Here is a 22504-nt window from a genome sequence, read left to right on the forward strand (position 1 = left end):
TACACTCAACATAATGTGTACAGAGATAAAGAATGAGGCCACAGCAACTGGGTTTTGCTACTTGTTAGTAGTTCTGAGATTTGCTTTCCTGTAGTCCTGACACATTATTGTACCTTCTGAAGAGCTAGAAAAAAAATGACTATAGATATAAAAGAGTATGTTAACACCATCAAAACTTCAGTTGGAAGTTTCCTACTTTTTTTCGGAGGCAATTGGGGTTAAGTGACTTGCCCAGGGTCATACAGCTAGGAAGTATTACATGTCTGAGATCAGATTTGAACTCAGGTCCTCCTGACTTCAAGGTTAGTGGGCTATCCACTGCACCCCCTGGTACACTGACACAATCAAGGAGGCTAGACTAATGGAGGGGAGGGGAATGGGAGAGCAGAAAGGGAATAGTTTTTGCCATTGGCCCCAACAATCTCTTCCCTTTTAAAATTCCCTTTGGGTAATAAATAAAAGCTGAGAAGACTCAGTATCTCTGAACTGCTATTCCAGTTTTTTTTCTTTTTTTAGCACAGTGACAAATGTAGACTGAAGGTTACTTCAACATAATATATAACTAATCCACCAAGTGACTCTTATTCCATGCCTTACAGTTAAAGAGCTTAAGATATTTCACTACAGGTCTCTGTAAACTCTGATTAAAACCTTTAATCTTTTCACACTAAAGTAGATTGTCATATAAAAGAAAATATATTAACTACTCATTTCCTATATTATGCCATATATCTACTTGTCCATAGTATATATCATGAGATGACATGGACTGTCTGCTGTATTATGCTAACAGGAGTAAAAAGAAGCCAGTGAAAGAGCAATATAGATCCCGGAAGTCTGGTTCTCCCAGTTAGCTTTTGTAATGCATCTTTGTTTCCTTATATTATATATAAGTCTAATGCAACAGGTTGAATTTTCTGAGTCTATCCCTATCCTCTGCCTCTTCTCAGAAATTCCAGGACTACATTGCTCAGTGATGTGACCACTCATTTACCCACTCTCTAAGATCAGCTCAAAGCAGAGGTCTTAGGTTGTGTGCCTGGATTCATGAAGAGGTCTTCTGTTATTAATAGGCTTGGACCTTCTCAGTGGTATCCAATGGAAAGAGCTCCTAGCAGTGAGCAGGAACAAAAGGCAGTTGGGAGCTTTGTTGCTTTAAGTCCAGAGTTGGGCTATAAATCCAGAATGGGCTAAGGAAGGGACCTGCATCAAGGTATGGGACTGGCCTGTATCTGTGTTCCAATGGTAAAGTGCAATCATGAATCTAGCTGACACCTTGCCTGAAGCTGTATATTGGGCAAGGTTCAAGATGAACAATATCTGTGTGCACAGACCCCCAAGGGGAGGGTCACAGATTTAATGTTTAGTCTGGTTCAAAGCCTGTCTCTCAGTGACTAGGGGAGAGATAACAAGAAAGGGGAGACTTCAGTTCTGTTACTCTGAACTTGCAGAAAGCTTTCCAGAAAGCTGACAGTGGCCAGAGACAGCAGAAATTAGAAAGCATGACAATAAAAGGAGTGTTTTGTAAAATCAGAAGTAATATCTTTCTAAAACCATCAGCAAACATGATCTATAAGGAGGATAAATTAAAAGTCTTCCCAATAAGAACAGAAGTGAAGCAAGGATGTTCATTATGACCACTATTATTCAATATTTTACTAAATTGCTAGCTGTAGCAATGATAAGAAAAAGAAATTAAGGGAATAAAAATAATCAATGAGGAAACAAAACTATTATTCTTTGCAAATGATATGATTGTATGATTAAAGAACCCTAGATTATCAACTAAAGGACTAATTTGAAACAATTAATAACTTTGGCAAAGTTGCAGGGTATAAAACAAACCCACATAAATCATGAACATTTCTATATACTATCAACAAAATCTAGCAGGAAGAAATAGAAAGAGAAATTTGCTTTAAAATAACCGCAGACAACATAAAATATTTGGGAATTTACTTACCAAGACAAAATTAGAGATAATATGAACACAATTCTAGAACACTTTTCATACAAATAAAAACAATCTAAACAATTGAAGAATATTAATTGCTCGTGAGTAGGATGAGCCAATATAATATAAATGGTAATATTTTAAGTTAATTTACTTATTCAGTGCCAAACCGATCAAACTATAAAAGAATCATTTTATACAGCTAGAAAAAAACAACCAAATTTATCTGGAAGAACAGAAAGTCAAAAATATCAAGGGAATCAATGGAAAAAAAAGGGAAGGAAGGTGGCCTAATAGTATTGGGTTTCATACTATGTTAAAAGCAGTAATCATCAAAGCAACCTTATACTTAAGAAATAGAATGGTGGATTAATGGGATAGATTAGCTATACAATATATAGTAGCAAATGGCAATTTAGCAGAAATGAGACATAAACAAATATCTCACAAAGTATATCATAATAATGTCAAAATGAATAAATAATTTAGATATATCAAATGATGTCATAAGTAAATTAGGTGAGCATGGAAAAAAAAAAGACTATGTCTCCATTGGCTCATATTGGATCATACATTTAAAGCCAGAATCTTAGAGGCCATTTAGCCTATCCCCTCCATATTATAGATCAGGAACTCAAAGCCCAGAAGGATGCTAAGAAGTGGCAGAGTATGGTTTTAAGAACAGTTCTTCTTATTTCTAATAATCTTTCCACTTCACTGTGGTGTTCCTTTGCTTATTTCCCTAAGGATAATATACAAAATACTCAGTCTAGCACTGTAAATCCTTCCCAATCTGGCTTCTATTTTTACAGTTGTTTTATATTACTTTCTTTCAAATACTCCTCATTTCAGTTAAACTTACCTACTTGCTCTTCTTTGTACATTTCAGGACTTCTCCCTTTCTGCTTTTTTGTTCAAGTGGTCCCTCATAATCTAGTATTTACTCTCTTCTCGCTGTCTCATAGATTCCCTAGTTTCTTCTCTTAAAGTACAGTTGAGATGACATATTCTAGACCCTTAGTTCTTTGGTTATTAACCTGCTAGCATGCTCTATCTCTCTTTCATACTCCCCTCTTTCTTCTTCCTTCTCTCCTTTCCCCCTCCTCTCTGTCTTCTTCCCTCCCACCTTCCACTTTCCCTTTCCTTCCCTCTTTCCCTCCTTCCCTCTTTCCATCACTCCCTCCTTTCCTCTCTCTCTCCTCTCCTCTCTCTTTTTTTTGCTTTCTCTCCTCCCTCTCCCCTTTTCTTTCACCCTCACCCTTTCTTCTCTTCTCCTTCTCCCTCTCTTTTGCTCTTTCCCTCTTCTCTTTCCTCTTACCTTCTTTCTCTCCCTCTCCTTTATCTCTTACTATCCCTGTTGCTTTCTTTTCTTCTCTTTCTCTCTTCTTCACTCATTTTTTACCCTCTCTTCTCTTTTTCTCATCTTCTCTCTTAATCATTTTCTTTTCTCTTATATATGCATTTATTAATTTGTGTAATGTAATCTCCCTCAGTCTCCCTCAAACCCTACTTTCCCAACTATAAACATCTTGAGATCAAGGATGTTTTTGTACCTTTACAACTGCTGTTTTGAATTGAGTTGAAATTTTAGGTGTTTTGAAAGACATAAGGAAGTTAAGGAAATACAGAACAGGTAAAATTCATGGGGGTGGGGGGATAAGACATTTGGTTATGATTTAATTTGGATATTCATGATCAATATAATCTCTAACAAGAATAGCAGCCCCCAAGGATGGGGATTCAGGTTATGCATGAAGGAAGAAGAAGCCCTGAAGATAAACTTTCTCTACCTCACAATTTGCTCTGCATTGATCTTTTCCATGATAAAAATTATAGAAGTGGTCTTGGGGGTGTTATTACCCTACCAACTATAGATCTATATTTAATTAAGAGAGTTAGAAACAATTTCACTTGTGTTCGACCATTATGCAGTTGTAAATCTAAGGAAAATGGTGAGGGTAACAAAAGTTACCACTCTCCCTCCTCCTGAGCTTTACCAACTCTAATTTAAGCAGGGTAAAGGGGAGGGGAAAAGGCAGAATTCAATAATAAAGCTTGATAGGTGGGACTTTATTTTCAACATATTGATTTATAATAATAATTCATATTTACATGGTACTTCAAGGCTTATCAAGTGCTAAACTTGAAAAAAAAACTCATGAATCACGTAGTACCAATGTTAGTATCTCCATTTTACAGATGAGCAAACTGAATGAGGCACAGGAAAAACCAAATAGCTTGCCCATGGTTAATATTAGTGGAAACATCTCTAGATTCCAATTCTCATGCTCTATATATTTGAGACTTAGAGTGAAACCAACATTCCTTTACAACTGTTTCATCCCTGCTCCCCTTCTTTTCCAATATCTTTCACTATTTCCTTTCAAACCTTGGTTTCCTTCTCTACACTGTTAGATTTTTTTACAGTAACCCCACTTTATGCAGTTTCTTTAACCGATTCTCTTCCTTTATCCGTATGTTTCTTTCTCCTAAAGACAGAAATAAATGAGACTATGGGTGCCATTTAGCAAAAAGCCTGTGGAACTGAGTAGGTGCTTAGTAAATGTTAATTAACTTAAATTTATGAGCCATTCCTATATTTATCCTGAATATCCCACCTCATAGAATGGGCTTTTCTTTCTGTTTGTTTTGAAAATTACCCTCTTGGTATGTATTGAATATATTTGAATAATTTGAATTTGAATTTGAATATTTGAAGTATTTTTGATTTATTATTCCCAAGAACTTTCCTTATAGATTTCCAAGTTTATTTTTTAAATCTGGATGGTTATGGGTGGAAACAAGAGTTAAGAAAAAATAGGATGCTTTGGCCAAAGATCTCAGAAAATTTAAGCTATGAAGGTTATAATCATTGCTCACCCAAAATGATGTCATGATATGCTTCTCTCTTCAAGTTGAAGACTTTCACACCTAAGAAAAATGAGAAACCCAATAAATTGCTTATAAATGCTATAATTCAAAGGTGGGTTAATCCCTACATCAATTTTTCCTCTTTATCCTCCAATAATCAGAAGACAAAATTAATGGAATTTTTTTCAGAAGGTCAAAGAAAAAATGTAATTGAAATGTTAAATTATATAGATATTCTTCATCTATTCTACACAAAAAAACATTATTGTATAACTGTCCCATGCACAGAAGACAAAAATATGGTTTCTTGAATTTGAGGACTTTGCAGATTTTCTTTCTTCTGTAAAATTCAATTAAATTATGCTGAATCCTTAGTTACCTTCTTGTAAGTCAGAACCTCCTCAGACCAAATAACCCCATGTGGTCTGTTCAGACCACAGCTATCTTTACTTTGTCTCCTCTGGGACCAACCAGTAGTTTTCTGATTTGATTCAGAAACTTCCATTAATAATTCTCATGGCAAAATAGGTATGTTTTCTACCTCAATGTCTTATTCTATAATAGCATAAAAAGTCAGATTTTTCAGAAGGATGCTCTGTACTGGACGTTGCTGGACAAAAAACACAAGTCCTGGAAAGGCCTGGCAAAGAATCCAAGGCATATTTCCCATGAGAACCCATTATTTAAATATACTTACTGGGTCATTTTCAGATCTGGTTGAGAAATTAAAATAACTCTTCTCTGATCTGGAAATTATGTTTAAATAGCCAATAATGTTTTTTATTAAAGCTCTTTATTTTCAAAATATACACATAGATAATTTTTAACATTCACCCTTGCATAACCTTGTTTCAATTTCTTCTCCCGCCTCTAAAGGGCAAATAATCCAATATATGTTAAACATGTGCAATTCTTCTACATGTGTTTCCACAATTATCATGCTACATAAGAAAAATCAGATCAAATGAAAAAATGAGAAAGAAAACAAAATACAAGCAAAGAACAATAAAAAGAATGAAAATACTATGTTGTGATCCACACTCAGTCCCCAGGGTCCTCTTTCTGGATGCTCTCTTTATCGCAAAACCATTGGAACTGGCTTGAATCATCTCATTGTTGAAAAGAACCATATCCATCAGAATTGATCATCATATATTCTTGCTGTTTCCATGTACAATGATCTCCCTGGTTCTGCTCACTTCACTTTGCATCAATTCATGTAAATCTCTCCAGGCCTCTGAAATCATCCTCCTGATCATTTCTTATAGAACAATACATTCATTCATATACCATAACTTATTCAGTCATTCTCCAGCTGATGGGCATCCCCTCAGTTTCTTGCCACTACAAAAAGGGCTCCCTTTCCCTCCTTTATAATCTTTTTGGGCTAGAGGTCCAGTAGAGACATTTCTAGATCAAAGAGTATGTACAGTTTGATAGCTCTTTGAGAATAGGTTCAAATTGCTCTCCGGAATGAATCAGTCCACAACTCCACCAACAATGTATTAGAGTCCATATCCAATGATGTTTAATCATAATCTCCCTATTGCCTCTGCCCCACCCCAAAAGTTAACAGAAAATAAGTTTAGAATTGAAAGGTTAAAAATAATTTTAGTTCAACGTTAATTAAACACAATGGAGCTAGATGCTACAGTGGATAGAGCACTCATCCTGGTATCAGGAAGACTCATCATCCTGAGTTCATATCTAATCTAGATGCTAGCTAAGTGATTCTCTGTAAGTACTTTCCCTGTTTGCATCAATTTTCTAATCTGTAAAATGGGCTGGAGAAGGAAAATCAAACCACTCCCTTTTCTTTGCAAAGGAAACCCCAAGTGGGATCATGCAGAGTTGGACACTACTGAAACAATTAAGTCTAACACTATATGGCTCTTTGTTTCATCATGGAACAGACTTAATACTTATTGGCCCTGTGACCAGGAGTAAGTCACTTAACCAGTGTGGAGACAATAATACTTGGGCTACTAAACTCTGAGGGATGTTGTAAAAAAGACACTTAATTGACATGAGAGGAACAAGCATTTGTTAAGAACTTACTATATACCAGACATTATGCTGTGTTTTATAGATAATTCATTTGATTAGTAAATTCTAAATATAAGCAAATATTATTGTTCCCATTGCCCTGTCTGCCTCCAGGAATAAAGGAGTAACATAATTTGATATGTTCTTTATTAAAATTAAATAAATTCTAATCAGAATTTAGTAAATGCCTACTAAGTGCAAGATTTTATGCTGGACACTAGGAATAAAAAAGACCAAGTTTAATCAGTAAAACAGATTAAGAGTTGGCTAAAGTAACATATACAGTTCTCTCATCATCACATCACCCTCCCATATGCAATTGGGCATCAAGTCTTGCCAATTTTACCATTCCAACTTCTCTCCTCTGATACTATCAGCACTCTAATGGATTATTGCAATAGGCTATTGGTGGATCTGTCTGCCTTGTCTCTCCCCGACTCAGTCTATCCTCCACTCTTCTTGAATAGGAGGGTAATCTGAACAGATCTATGTGTTCTTTACACATAGATCTGTTCAGATTACCCTATTCAATAAACTCCAGGATCTTACTTACTAGCTGTGTAGTCCTAAGCAAGTGATTTAATCCTGTTTATCTCAGTTTTTTTTTTAATCTGTAAAATAAACTACAGAAAGAAATGGCCAACCAGTACAGTATCTTTACCAAGAAAATCCTATATGAGATCACCAAGAGCTGGAAAAGACTAAAAATAACTCAAAAATAACATTAGCTTGTAAAGGTCTTCATAATCTGACCTCTCCTATACACATACTCTTTTTAGTCTTTTGAATTAGAGTATCCTTGAATTATTCAGGTATCAGAACCTGAACTCAGAGAAGGCAATAGAAATGAAAAAGATGATGGATATGGTATATATTTAAGACAGAGGATCAATAGGTCTTAGTGACATTCCATATGGAAGTTGAGTATAAAAAGTCAGATATGACATTGAGGCTGCTAATAAAGGTCACTAGAAGAAGAATGATGTAATCATTGTAATCAAAAACTCTAGAGGAGAAATAACTTTGGAGAATGACAGTGTTTAGTATGGAACAGCCAAGTTTGAGCAACCAATGAGATGTCTCAGAAGCACCTAAAAAATTCAGGTTTGAAGTTAGAGGGGAGGTAGAGATGAGGGAATCATTCATACAGATAGATATGATCTCTGAAGCTGATAAAATGAATGAGATCACCAAGGGAGAGAGATAAGATGACTGGCTTACTGATAGCAAGGCAGAAGCACTAAGATGTATCAGTCAAAATTACCAGGAAGAGAGATTAAAAAAAAAAAAAAAAAAAAAAAAAAACAAGGAAACAACATAGGTGGAAGAAGCCAGGGAAGGAGATAGAAGAGTAGCCAGAGAAATATGAAAAGCAGCAATGGAACTTGTTATCCTGAAAGCCAAAAGAAGAGATAAAGAAAAGGAAAAACACACACACACATACACATACATATACAAATCTACTTTTTTTTTGGGGGGGGGAGGGAGAGGAGGGCAGGAAGACTGGTCACCTTTCTAGGTTGGAAATTCAGTGTTCATTCACAAATCCTCTTTCAGGATTGACTGGCAATGGGAACTTTGATCTGCTTCATTTCCAACCTGGATCATTTTATCCCTCCTTGCTCTCAGGAATATTGATGCATACAATCAATTGATTTTAGCCCTGCTATAACTTAAAATTTCCAAACTCCAGCCATCCACCATCCTCAGCCTCCCCCAGCAGCAAGGATTACATGTGCCAGGACAATGACCAAGCTACTTTTTTAAGGGAAGCAAAAAGATGGAGCAGTAGGGTAAGATTTGTTTTTTGGATAGACTAGGAGGTGGTGAATAGGAGCAAATAAGAGTAGAGAGGCTGAAGATTAAAAAAAAGAAAAATTGACTAGAAAGTTTTATGGAAGAGGATGAATCAAGGGCCCCGGGGGAATAAATCAGATTTGGTAAAGAAAAAGCACTGAATGAGGAGTCAATGGCAAAAAACGTTTTGCTATTGAGTTTAGTGCTAGATTTAGTCAGGGGACCTAGCCACATAACTATCACATTGGACAAATTACTTTAAAAAAAAAATCTGGGTCTCAGTTTCCTCATTTGTACCAATAGAGAGTTGGCTTAGATGACCACTAAACCCAGTCTATCTCATCACCCAGCAGAGGGACAGTATTTCATAAAAGTTGAACCAATGCACAAATGGATAAAAACCACATGGAAATACATTGAAACCATAAGCTTACCTTGCAAACTTTACTGTCTAAGCTATCCTTATCAATGGAATAAAGATTTAGAGTCTTTTGGCTTATTCCAAGCCAGCAAAGCACAAATGAATTTTTTAAAAATGAAATTGGCTAAAAATTTGTATTTGATAAGTTCATGAACAGGTAAGGCTGACATAAATGTGCTTTTCCTTTCTCCTCCATCCTTATTTCACAACTTGTCTGGGTCAGAAAATGAGGTTTTGTGCAGGGCTTTAATTTTTTTCTCGTTAATTTCTCACACTCCCCTTCCGTCCCTGCTGGTTTCTCTTTAATGGGACAATAGAGTAGCAGGGGCAGGTGACCTGCAAGCTGCTCTGTCCCCTTTTATTAGGTGATCTCAGGTACGGAGTTGATGTTTTCTAAGGGACATCCCTGGAGACTAAGCTTTTCCAGTCTGCCAGGAACGCAAAGGGATGTGGAGGATCTCGCTCCAGCCGGTTCCACTCCTCCACCGGCTCCAACGCTCTCCCACAAATTCCCCCCAAACTCCATCAACTACAGTCAATTATTCTGATTGTCACACTCAGAAACATCACCATCCCAGGGAAATGGCAGGTGGCTGATTTTTCTGGCACTCTTTTTAAAAGAGTGAATTTCTCCAAAATCAAAAGGTCTTATTTCTTAGAGCATCAGCTCTGAAGTAAGGAGGACCCGAATTCAAATCTGTCCTCAGACATTTCCTAATTGTGTGACTCTAGGTAAGTCACTTAACCCCAATTGCCTCAGAGAAAAAAAGTTTTATTTCCCAATTTCTACTTTTTTTTTTTTCCTTTCGTCTATATTGAAAGGTATTCTCTCTTCCAGTTAAGCAAGCACATCTATAGCTGTTTGGGCTGCGAGATTATCAGCCAATTTGCATTCTTTCTAAAGGAAAAGAAATTCTACGAGTTTCTGATGCTCCTCTAACCTCGGTTTGAGCTTGGAGGTCCCCCATCCCTTCCATCCCCTAGCACTCCCACATTTTCTGGCGAGAGGCGGTATTCCCACCGTGGCTCTCAAGTAAGAAGGAAAACTCTGTGGTCTGGGGCCCGAGGGGCAGAAACGGGAGGCTTTCGGCAGCCGGAGCCATGGCCGGAGGATCATTCTTCTTTAGAGTCCTCCCGGGCTCTCGCTTACCCTTTAAAGAGTCCACCGGACTTAGGAAGTCTCTAGCAGGGATCTGAGGCCCCGGAGATGAGACGAGCAGGAGAGGTTGGCAGGCAAGCAACCTAGGCCAGTCCTTTTGAGGCCAGTGCCCCGCCCCTTTCCGCTAGTCCGTCCCCTTTGGGCTCCACCTGCTTGGACCAGGAATCCGAGCCTCTCCCACCCAGTCCATTGTGGGCCTAACCACACTTCCTCCTCTGCCCACTTCTTTGTTTTTCCCCGGGGTATCTCTGCAGCACTCTTCCCAATTAACTTTATGCACCGTCTCTATCAATCTGGCAATTAATTAGACCTCGGGACATTCGTTATGCACGTGCTGCTTGCTAGATATCAGGTATTCAAGACCAGAGTAAAATGGTCTCTATCCTCAAGTAAGTCAATAAAAATTTACCAAGTCCCTATGTGCCAGGTACTGTGCTAAGTGCTAGGGAGAAAGAGGGAAAAGTTAAGTGCCCGCTTTCAAAAAGATTCAAATTTCAGTGAGGGAGACGACATGCAAAGAACTGTGCAAAAACAAAGTACAGACAGGATAACTTAAAAATCAACACAGGGAAGGAAGGCACTAGAACTTTATATACTTTATCTTAGCATTCTTTTTTTTTTTAGAATTTTGAATTCTGGGGCAACTAGGTGTCACAGTGGGTAGAGCACCAGCCCTCAAGTCAGGAGGACCTGAGTTCAAATCTAGTCTCAAACACTTAACACTTCCTAGCTGTGTGATCCTGGGCAAGTCACTTAACTCCAATTGCATCAGGCAAAAAAAAAAAAAAAAAAGAAATTGAGTCCCAAATTCTTTCCCACTCATTGAGAAGGCAAGCAATATGATGTCAATTATACATGGGAAGCTGTGGAAAACATCCATAATTAGCCACCTTGCCAGAAAAAATAAAATAATAATTAATAATAATAAATGAACTCTGAATGCAAACTAAAGCATACTCTTTTCCCTTTTGAGTTCATCAGTTCTCTCTGGAGGTGAATAGCATTTTTCATCATGAAATTTCGAATTGCCTTGTATCATTGTATTGCTCAGAGTAACCAAGTCTTTCACAATTGATGATTACAATATTGCTGCTATTATGTACAATGTTCTTCTGACCCTGCTCACTTCACTTTGTATCAGTTCATATAAGTATTCACAGGTTTTTCTGAAACCATTCTATTCATCATTTCTTATAACATAATAATATTCCATTACAGTTATGACTTAAGTTATCTCCCAATTGATAGATACCCCTTCAGTTTCCAATTCTTTACCACCATAAAAAAGCAGCTATAAATATTTTTGTACAAATCGGTCCTTTCCCCTTTCCTTTGGTCTCTTTGGGATACAAACCTAGTAGTGGTATTGCTGAGTCAAAGGATATATACAGATTTTGTAGGAATAGTTTCAAAATGTTCTGAAGAATAATTGGACTAGGTCACAATTCCTTCAATGTTCCTATTTTTCCACATTCCCTCCAACATTTGTCATTTTCCTTTTCTGTCAAGTTAGCCAATCTGATAGGTATGAGATGATATCTTAGAGTTCTTTTCATTTGTGTTTCTTTAATCAATAGTGATTTGGAATATTTTTTCATATAACTATCAATAATAAATTGATAAAGAAGGCCTTTATTAGAGAAATATGCTACAAATTTCCCCCCTCAATTTCTAATATTGGCCACATGAGTTTTGTTTATATAAAATCTTTTTGACTTAATGTAATCAAAATTATCTATTTTATTTGTCATGATCCTCTCTATCTCTTATTTGATCATAAATTCTTCCCTTAACCCTAGGTCTAAGAGATAAACTTTTCACGCTCTCCTAATTTGCTTATGATATCATCCTTTGTGTCTAAATCGTATATTTATTTTAACCTTATCTTGTTACATACAATGTGAGATATTGATCTATACACAGTGGTCTGCCAAACTGCATTCCAGTTTTCTCAGCAATTTTTGCCAAACATTGAATTCTTGTCCAAAAAGCTTGGATATCTGAGTTTGTCAAATAGAGGGTTGTTCATTTATTACTGTGTATTGTGTATCTAATCTAATCCACCAATCCACCATTTTATTTCTTAACTAGTATCAAATTGCTTTGATTACCACTTTCTAATGTACTTTGAAATTTTGTATTACCAGGCTACCTTTCTTCACATTTTTTTTAAAAGGAAAGCATTAGAATTAAAGAGGAAAGTAGAAGGTGGGATTTTAACTGGAACTAACATTCTTTGAGGGTAATAAGTATAATGAGAAGTTCTGAGTTCTTATGGGGCAAGCCTAACTTGACATTTACTAAGTAAATGTGGGCAAATTGCTTCATATCTTTGAGCTTCAGTTTCCAAAGCTATAAAATCAGTGTAATTCCAAAAGAGCTCAACCTGAAAGTGGATCCTGGACAACTAATAATTGTAGAAGCCTGGGAAGGTTACTTGATCTCTGTAGGCCTCAATTTCATTTTCTGCAAAATGGAGAGAATACTGACATCACAGGATTGTCAAAAGCATCAACTAATGTGGGAAACTGAAGTTTGTAGTGAGGTACTCTCTTCATGTCTCATTCTCCCATTTTCAAATTAGTGGGTGAGTGTCCCACTATGATGAATGCCCCTCTCAAGAGGAGAAATAACCCCTAGAAAGACTCAGCACTATGGCCCACCAGACTCAATCTGGTATGATACCTATTAAATACTTGACATTCAACTAGGGGAAGTCTTAACATGACTGGGGTGAATATCCCCCTAACTCACCAATGGATTTGAGGCCAAATTCATGAAGGCAACTTAACGTAAGTGTTGTAGAGTGCTTAGAGTTTGTTCAGACATTGAAGATACTAAGATGATCCACTGCATCCAGATCATTGATAACCATTTTAACTTTTGTTTTGACACTGGACTTAGATGATTCTGGAAAAGAGCATGAGGCTGATGATGCCTCATTTATTTTTTGAAAATAATAGCTTTTATTTTCAAAATACTTACAAAGATAGTTTTCAACATTCACCCTGGCAACACCTCGAGTTCCTAATTTTTTCTCATTTCCTTCCCCCCTCCCACCCTCCTCTAGACAGCAAGTAATCCAATATATATTAAACACAAGCAATTCTTCTATATATATTTCCACAATTATCATGCTGAACAATAAAAATCAGATAAGAAAGGAAAAAAATTGAAAGAAAACAAAAAACAAACAAACAACAACAAAAAGGTGAAAATACTATGTTGTGATCCATATTCAATATCCACAGTCTTCTCTCTGGATGCAGATGGCTCTCTCCATAACAAGACTACTGGAATTATGATGTTATCTCTTTTAAATCCAATTCACTCAAAAGTCAAGCTATCATCCTGTGGTGTCTTTGGTCCTCTTTGAAAATGGAAAACAAATAATACTACTAGCAATCTCTTACCTATTATAAAAAAATATAGTAAGAAGAGTTGATATAAAACTATAGAAGTATGGGCCCTATTCTCCCAAAAATATATAAACTTCAAAAAAAGTTTTAAAATTGTTTTAACATATAATTGGAGTAAAAATAAAATATATATATTTTTAAAAAATAGAGTTCAGGAGAAAATAAGCTTAGGAGCAAGTTTGACAAAGAGATAATTCAGAGCTCTTATTTTCTGAAAATCCTTTTCTATCTTGGTAGGGAACTCTTAAAAAGCTCTCCTTGGGTGTGCTTAAATAAATCTCTTGTGGGCTATGAGAGTTGGTAAATTTAAAGACTTCTGAAAGTCTGCTTTTTCTTAGTGTGCCATTTTGTCCTTGGCTCCAGTGTTTTTCCATGAACAGACAGTGCTACTGTTATTTATGAGAAATCCATATCTTTTGACTTTTCAAAGTTTACAAGGCCTTTCATAGTGATAGAATTAACTCTTTTCTCCTTGACTTTCAGAATTTCCCATTTAGGGGCTTAGCTAGAGCTACTGGTCAAGTGTTGAAATGTTAGGTTCTAAACTGGATTGATAATTTTTAACCAAACAAATTTCCTTTGTGGAAATATCTGCTCTCATTAAAATCACAAGCAGTTTACTCCTTTGATTGACTGATTCTATAACTCAATAAAGAAGGTATTATGATCTCATAAAGCTATCAGGACATAGACCATCTTATTGGCTTCCCAGGGTCACAATCTAGTATGTCAGAGATGGAATCTGAACTCAGGTATCTTTCTGACCTTGAAGTTACTTTCTATCTGCTTTGCCAAACCTAAAGCAATATGTAAATGCTGTTTATTATTACCCACCTCAAAGTTTGTCATGAAAAAAGTACTTAATTTTTTTTTTGCTTGTTTATTTTATTTTATACTTATTAAAATTTTGCTTATATGTAAAGGGTTGAAACTATTGAGTTAATGCACTGAGGTCAGGACTGCCAAGCACTTGAGGCTAACTACCAATTGGACAATACTCTATGGGCATATGCTTAGAAAATGGTCCTTCCCACTATCCTGTGCTGGCTCGATGATTGGTGTATACAGAGGCTTGTAGGAGGGACTAGCGCAGGGGTCCTCAAACTACTGCATGCAGGCCAGATGCAGCAGCTGAGGACGTTTATCCCTCCTCACCCAGGGCTATGAAGTTTCTTTATTTAAAGGCCCACAGAACAAAATGCTTGTTTTTACTATAGTCCGGCCCTCCAACAGTCTGAGGGACAGTGAACTGGCCCCCTATTTAAAAAGTTTGAGGACCCCTGGGAGGGTGGAGTAAGACTAGCCAGAGTCACTCTTTGTGGTAGCGGAAGGAGAAGGTGGTGGCAGAGATTCTGCTTCCATCCTATTCAATCCTGCATCTAAAGACCAAGAATAAAGATTAAGGACTTTTGCTTATCCTGACTCCGGCTAATTCTGGGGTGTCCTGGGTGCTAGCGCGATTGTTACACTTATATTATATTAAATTGCCTATTTTGATAAATTCACTCCTCCAAAACATTGGGTACTGTCCATCAGGTCCCATATATCTCCCTGGGTTTAAAGTTCTGGGAAGCATAATCCTTGCTTAGAGAAGGTGATGAATTCTATCTTTTGCATTAAGAGAAAACCTATTGTAAGGTCCTTATCTCTGAGCATTATATATATGCCTCCCCAATTCATCTTTATGTTTATTCTTTAAAGGCAACTTTCCATTTGCCCATTTAGGGAAGGAGAAAACTTCTATTTCCCTCCCCCACCTCATTATTTTCTCTTCTCTTAACCATGACCTCTTTGTACTTATTGAGAGATGAAGAAATTACCGTACTCTCTCTGCTCACCTCCAGGCTGGGTAAAAGTTAGCATCTAGCACTTGTTTCTCTCAAATTCCCCAACAAAATATGTGGTTCTAAGGAAAAATATAATTGTCATAATTATCAAGATAATATGCATAATGAATATACTAATAATTTAGATTTCTCAGAGCTACTTTTTCTGACTTAGAAGTCAGTCTTACAATGTAGCTTGAAGTGATTAATTAAATCTTGACAAAGCTCTCCTGTGCATGCTAAGCAATATGAATCAAAGATTATATAACCTGTTCCCATCACAGGACTCTGGTCCTGTCCCGTCACCAAGTAACAACCCCCAATGATTTGTCACAATTATTTGTAAATTGTTTCCACAGGACTGGGAAAAAACCATGGTCGTGCAACCATGGGCTTATCATAGGAAACCTCTCAGGCCCTGAAAGTGTTGTATAGTAATCTACCTTCCCTCTCCCTTCTCACTTATGATTTGTGCATAAAATCCCGCCTTTCCTGCTACAGGAAGAGGTCTCCTGCCCAGAAGAACTTCGACTCTGCAAGCTGTATTCCTCACTCTGAAAGTGATTAATTAAACTGCTACTCAATTTCTAAAACCTGTCTATCTCTAGACCTGCTTTGTGCAGCCCCAGCTACTCACAGTTTAGAGATCAAAAGAGTAAAATGTTATTAACATTAATTGATGGTGGTTTTTTATGAGGTGGTAGTATAAGTGAAGCCTTGAACTTTCCAGTACATGAGGGAAAAGAGAAGGAAGCCATTGGACCTTTTTTACTGAGACTCAATTCTGTTTGACTAATAAGTTCAACACACTGATTCTCCCTCTACTATGAGGCCCAGTCTTTGATCAAGCCTGCCTTTCATTATAAGGAAAGTTCCAGGGACTTTTCTGGATCACTTTGATAGGGACTGTTTTGTTTTTGCCACAAATTGGCTTTTGCATGTATCTTTTTTTTTTTTTGATAAATGCATGTCCAGCTATGGACTTTGAGTTTTTTTCTCTCTTTTATAATTGCATGTCTGGCTATTATTACGTCTGGTTTTATTTTCTGCATGCATAATTTTCTTATGTAAGAATTGCTTATAGAGTTAGTTTTGTGTGTGGTTGAAATCAGTTGAAATTAAATTTAATTAAGCACTTGGTTAAATTTCTGCAAAATTTATTTTTGTAATTTAAGTGAATTGCTAGCACACGGAATTATTTGTAATTTTGTATTGTTATATCTCTTTATAATGTACTTGTATTTGCATTCTGTGTATACCTGTTAAGTGACAACTATTAACGTTGAGTGTTCACTTTAAAATTGGGACAGATGTGTGGTAAAGACAAAAGGGAAGTTGAAGCAGTTCCCATCAGCACACCTCCAGACAAACATGGGCTTTCAAACGAATAAGAAATATGGTTTTGACTGTTCCTGATAATGCCAAGATTGGTTTGTTGATTTGAGACTTTAGACCATAACTGTGTAATTTATCTGGATGTCTTACTTTTTTCCCAGGAGGACCTAAAGTAAACTCGCTTAGAGCTTCAGACTTTACCAGTATACCTCAGAAAGGAGATTTGGTTGCTGGTTATGGCATCACAGAAGTGGTTGAAGCTTGATCACTACCTGATACCCATTCTGCATAACAAGCCAAATGAGGCACTAGGAGGGCTTGTGAATTAGGAAAAGGAAAAAGGATTAATACCTACACTGATAGTGGGTATGCATTTGGGATAGGAAAGCAGCAAATATGCCTGTGGAAATGATTTGACCAACCAAGCAGCTAAAACAGCAGGTTTAACTCCCCAAATTCCTGAGAGCACAGCTCCTGTAGCAGCAGTCCCTATGGAACTTTCATTTTGCTCCATAGGTAAGGCCATAAAATATCAATCTTTCCCTGAAGGCCTCCCTAAACCTCTTAGCACAGAAGAGAATGTTTATCTCAAGGGAAGAAAAGCTTCAAAAGGACGGATGTAAATTTGATAAGACTATGGGACGATGAGCTGGCCCAAATGGACTTGTGGTACTCCTTAAGAATTTATCCCTCTCTATAATGGAATACCTTTATTCATTCAACTATTGGGGACCTGACAAGTTTCCTGACCTTGAAAATTAAGTGAGGTTTGAAGCAGTCAACATCTGAGGTAGACAGCTGTCCTCAAGCCCCAAGATTAGAAGATGATTACAGAAGACACAGACCATCAATCCATGAAACCAGATGTGACCTGAGATTTTCATCTTGTCTTTGAACAAAGCCTTTCCTTTCTTGCTGCTACAACAGTTTCTGGCCAGCTCTTGCTGCCACAGATCTCTCTGAACAGAACTGGAGCATCTCATAACACTACAAAAGCCCTCTTATAACTCAAGGAGTGCAGAAGTCTTCCCTGACAAATTAGGCATCAAACCTCTGTCCTTTGTCCACAATAGAAATAACTGTAAAGGCATCTATTCAGTTTTTGGTTGATGTAAAACTCCCAGGAAAGCTTCTTGATCAGAGCTAAATACCTATGCCTAGAAGCACTGAACTTTGAGTTTCACTCTCTCTGTTTGGTATTCACCATCTAATATCCTCACCTTTGCTGTTGAATTGCCTCTTCCATAGGACTGTTCTTTTTATGTGGTTCTACACTATATTATAGTCTTCCTTATTTCTGGGAAGATCTCTGTGCTTTTGTCTACATTGTGCCCAAGTTGTGCCTATTTCCAAGGAATCACTCCACTGAAATTCCTCTCCAGTTAAAGCTGTCCCTCCATTGACAATATCAGATGCGACAATGAGGCAGAGTGAAATGACTTGCCTAGATTCATACAACTAGTTAAGTGTCTGGGACCAGATTTGAACTCAGGAAGTTGAGCCTTCCTAATTTCAAGCCTGGAACTCTATTCACTGGACCACCAAGCCACCTCAAAGTGAGGTTTACCAGAGAAGGAAGAAGAATGTGTCAGTTGAGGTTCTCTATCTTAAACATCAACTTTTCCTTCTTTATAAATTCCCTGTTACTTTTGAGAGAAAATAATATGGGTTTGTAACCTAGGTGTCATCCTCAATTCCTATTCTCTCTCATACTCCAATTCCAATCAATTGTCAAGGGCTATTGCTACAATAGGTACCCAGATTAGGGTATGTTGCCTTGCAAAATGAAGCTCAGAATGAGAGAATCTGAGCATCATTTTTTTCAGGAGAGACAAACAGACACACAGACACACAGAAACAGACAGACAAAGAGAGAAAGGGAGAGTGACAGAGAAAGAGAGAGAGAGAGAGAGAGAGAGAGAGAGAGAGAGAGAGAGAGAGAGAGAGAAGAGAGACTGAAAGAAAAAGGAAAGGGAGAGAGTGAAAAAGTGTTAAGAGATCAGACCCACAAATGGCAGTGGGGGCAGGGAAGGATTGCAATCTTTGCTTCTTCCATTTTGTTTCAATTTTTCCCCTCCTTCCCGCCACCTCCTCTCCCAGATGGCAGGTTGACCAATACATGCTAAATATGTTAAAGTATAAGTTAAATACAATATATGTATACATGTCCATACAGTTATTTTGCTGTACAAAAAGACTTTGAAATAGGGTACAATTAGCCTGTGAAGGAAATAAAAAATGCAAGTGGACAAAAATAGAGGAATTGGGAATTCTATGTAGTGGTTCATAGTCATCTCCCAGAGTACTTTCACTGGGTGTAGCTGGTTCAATTCATTACTGCTCTATTGGAACTGATTTGGTTCATCTCATTGTTGAAGAGGGCCATGTCCATCAGAATTGATTATCATATAATATTGTTGTTGAAGTATATAATGATCTTCTGGTCCTGCTCATTTCACTCAGCATCAGTTCGTGTAAGTCATTCCAGGCCTTTCCAAAATCATCCTGCTGGTCATTTCTTACAGAACAATAATATTCCATAACATTCATATACCACAATTTATTCGGCCATTCTCCAATTGATGGGCATCTACTCAGTTTTCAGTTTCTGGCCACTACAAAGAGGGCTACCACAAACAGTGTTGCATACATAGGTCCCTTTCCCTTCTTTAAAATCTCTTTGGGATATAATCCAGTAGTAACACTGCTGGGTCAAAGGATATATGTCGGAATCTTTACAAACTGCTAACTCATTAGAGTTGATAGATTATTGATCTGATCTTCCAAGGAGATGTTTCGGGCCAGAACCTGAAACAAGGTACTAAGTAGAACTAATTGATACAATGCTTGTGTTCACACCTTTACTCACTGGAGTTCACACATTTTGGGAGATTTCAGGGTTCAGTATGAGATATCCGAATTCACACCTCCCTTGAAGCTCTTAGGGCCAGAGAGTACTATGGGAGAAAACTCATAATCCCGCTCTCTGATATATAAGAAGAAAGCAGAGACCCAGTGAAAGGAGTTCAGCTGAATTAGATTGGAGAGGAGCACTCTGGGCCAGACACAGAGCACTCTGAGAGAGCCAGAAGCCCTCTCTCGGAAGCAAGAAAGATTCATTACAACTTTTACCTTGGTGCTGGATGGAGGCAGAGGCAGAAGTAAAGGACAAAGCTACAAGAGCTCTTAGAACCAAGGAGAGAGAGAGGCCTCTAAGAAAAGCTAACCGGGTTATATTGGAGACAATAAAAGATCTGAACTTTTATCACCTGGCTGCGTTTTGGGGATTATTACTCTTAACTGATACTAAGACTGCCTCCAGAAAACCTCCCCCGAGAAACCTGCTTTCTCCCAGAGAAAATCATCTTTTATATTATTTTAAAGAAGAACAAGAACTCCAACAGATATGCACAGTTTGATAACTTTTTGAGCCTAGTTCCAAATCGCTCTCCAGAATGGCTGGATGTATTTACAATTCCACCAACAATGTACACCTGATAGGAGTATTGTTAGTGATGAGGTCCTAGGTCACTAGATGAGGTTGGCAGAGAAAACCTAAAATAGTATTAAGATTACTCCCTGAGGCAAGCAGGGAAGATCACTGATGGGGATTAGTTCAGCCTAACAGTCCCAACACCTGTGGAAATCTTGGGTAACTATACTGCACTGTATCCCATCAGAAAGCCAAATTATGATGTCAGACTCCTTGAGTTTAAATTTTCCCAATAAATCTGTCCATAGCCTATGCCATCTTTGCTGAATCCCTTTTGGGTTAGCCTGCCATGGCATTCTGCTTCACAGGGTTCTTCTCTTCACCTCCTCCATGCCTCATGATACCATTCTTTTTCTTATAACTAACTCTTTTATGGTGCTATGTGTCAGTTAATGAGGCCTTTTCTCCTTATTAAAGGTGAGTTCCACTTAGGGAACTTGTCTTTTCTACTGTTATTTTTAAAAACCCCTTTCCTTGCTAACTATATGCTCTCCTAAATCTATTTCATATTTACCACTCCTGCTTCCTATTTTTCGTCTTCATTTTGTTTCTAACCTCTTTTCATAAATAAATGTGCCTTTTGGCAAAGAGAAAGGCCACTGTGAATTTGTCACATGCCCAAGCCTACACCAATCTCAACATTTGGAATGAATTGCTCCCATCAGAGAGGATGAAATGAATTAATTATTTATATGGCTATCTGTAAGCATAAAGCATAAGCGTGGAGCATAAGAATAGCTTTAAGTGGAAGAGCAATCATATTTGCTTGATACCAAAGGGAAGAACTAATGGTAGTAGGCAGAGGTTACAGCAAATTTCAATTTTATTTAAGAAAATGTTTCAAATACCCAGAGCTAATAAGCAGAATGGGCTGCTTCAGAGTTCCCCATCGGTGTGGGTGAAAAGCAGAGATCACTTGTTGGGGGGAAGATAAATTAGAGGGCATTTCTCTTTTCCATTTAAAATTTCCTTTTTATTATAACCATATCATTTGCATCATATTATAAACACATCAATCCACATAAGAGCTAAAAGAAGGACAAGAAATAAGATGTTTTAAGAAACTATGAACCTGAGTGTCTTTTTCAGTTAGTTTGGACTAAATGAGGTCCCTTTCATGTCTGAGATGCGTCAAAACTTTATTCTCATACCTAGAAGAATTTTTTTAAAATCAATTTGTAATGATATCTATAAGGTATAAAAGGACTTCATTGTAAAGCTTTCCTTGGACTTTATGTTTTAGGACTAGAAAACTCTCGAATCCTATGAAAACCACAAACTCCTCCCACCCTTCCCAAATGTTCTGAAGAAAACTGAAAACTGAAAAGAGGAATATTCGCCTGTAATGTTCTTTTGTTTCGTTTTCTTGGAGTCTTCGTTTCAGTTCAGTTATCACCACAAGAGTGGCCAGGAGTTAAAGTCCAAATCCTTTATTATTTCTTTCAAAGTCTTGTCTCCTTTCCTGGGGCCTGGTTAGCTTAAAGACCTTCTGGAATCTTGGTTTCAGTGGAGAAACTAAGGAGGAGAGCCTGCCACTAAGGTGGTGTGAGATGGAATGAATGAACCTTAGTCCAAAGCCTTGTGCTTCAGGCTCTAGTCCGCTTGTCTTTCCTGCCTCTGAATGAATTTAGTTGAGGCTCCCAGCTTATATGCTCTTCACTGAGTATAAACTAATCATTATATCACTAGGAAACCATTTTTTGTTGTAAGATTATATCAATCACTCTGAATTTAGAGAATAATTAAGCACTAGATAACCACTATCTCATCAATCCTGCTTAGTTAGCACCTTGTAAGAATCCTTGTTTCAAGTTCAGAGTTCTGGCCCCTAACATTCCCCTAGTGTAACAACTCCTGGCATCTTAATGGGGAAGCTTAAATATTAAGCTTGATCAATTTCTAATACAGGTCATTTTGCTGTAAGGGGAAAAATTAAAGATACAACTTTTAGACTAATCCAGGTCATTCAGAAGTCTATAATAATCTTGTCAGTCTTTCAATATCAATTAGTTTAGAGCCCTTTGAAGTCTCATTAATGCTAATCATCTACTGGCTTTAGTGATATAGACAACTCACAATCTAATGATGCATTAATTACACTTTTGAGTAAGTTAACTTCTTTTACATTTAAAGGCTATAGAGAAACATAAGTTACTTCAAAGACTTGTAAATTTATTTGTCAG

At 37.3% G+C, this 22504-nt stretch overlaps 1 protein-coding gene across 1 annotated transcript in view; it reads right to left on the reverse strand.

Annotated features, from left to right (window-relative positions):
• Positions 1–4864, reverse strand: part of ANXA3 (annexin A3) — a 36371-nt gene extending 31507 nt beyond the window's left edge. Inside the window, exon 1 of the mRNA XM_051965045.1 lies at positions 4835–4864. Coding sequence (XP_051821005.1) covers positions 4835–4849 — 15 coding nt within the window. The 5' untranslated portion in view covers positions 4850–4864. The remainder of the gene's footprint in view (positions 1–4834) is intronic.
• Positions 4865–22504: the final 17640 nt, after the last annotated feature.

Source organism: Antechinus flavipes, chromosome 6 (assembly GCF_016432865.1).
Source record: "Antechinus flavipes isolate AdamAnt ecotype Samford, QLD, Australia chromosome 6, AdamAnt_v2, whole genome shotgun sequence".
Lineage (NCBI taxonomy): Eukaryota > Metazoa > Chordata > Mammalia > Dasyuromorphia > Dasyuridae > Antechinus > Antechinus flavipes.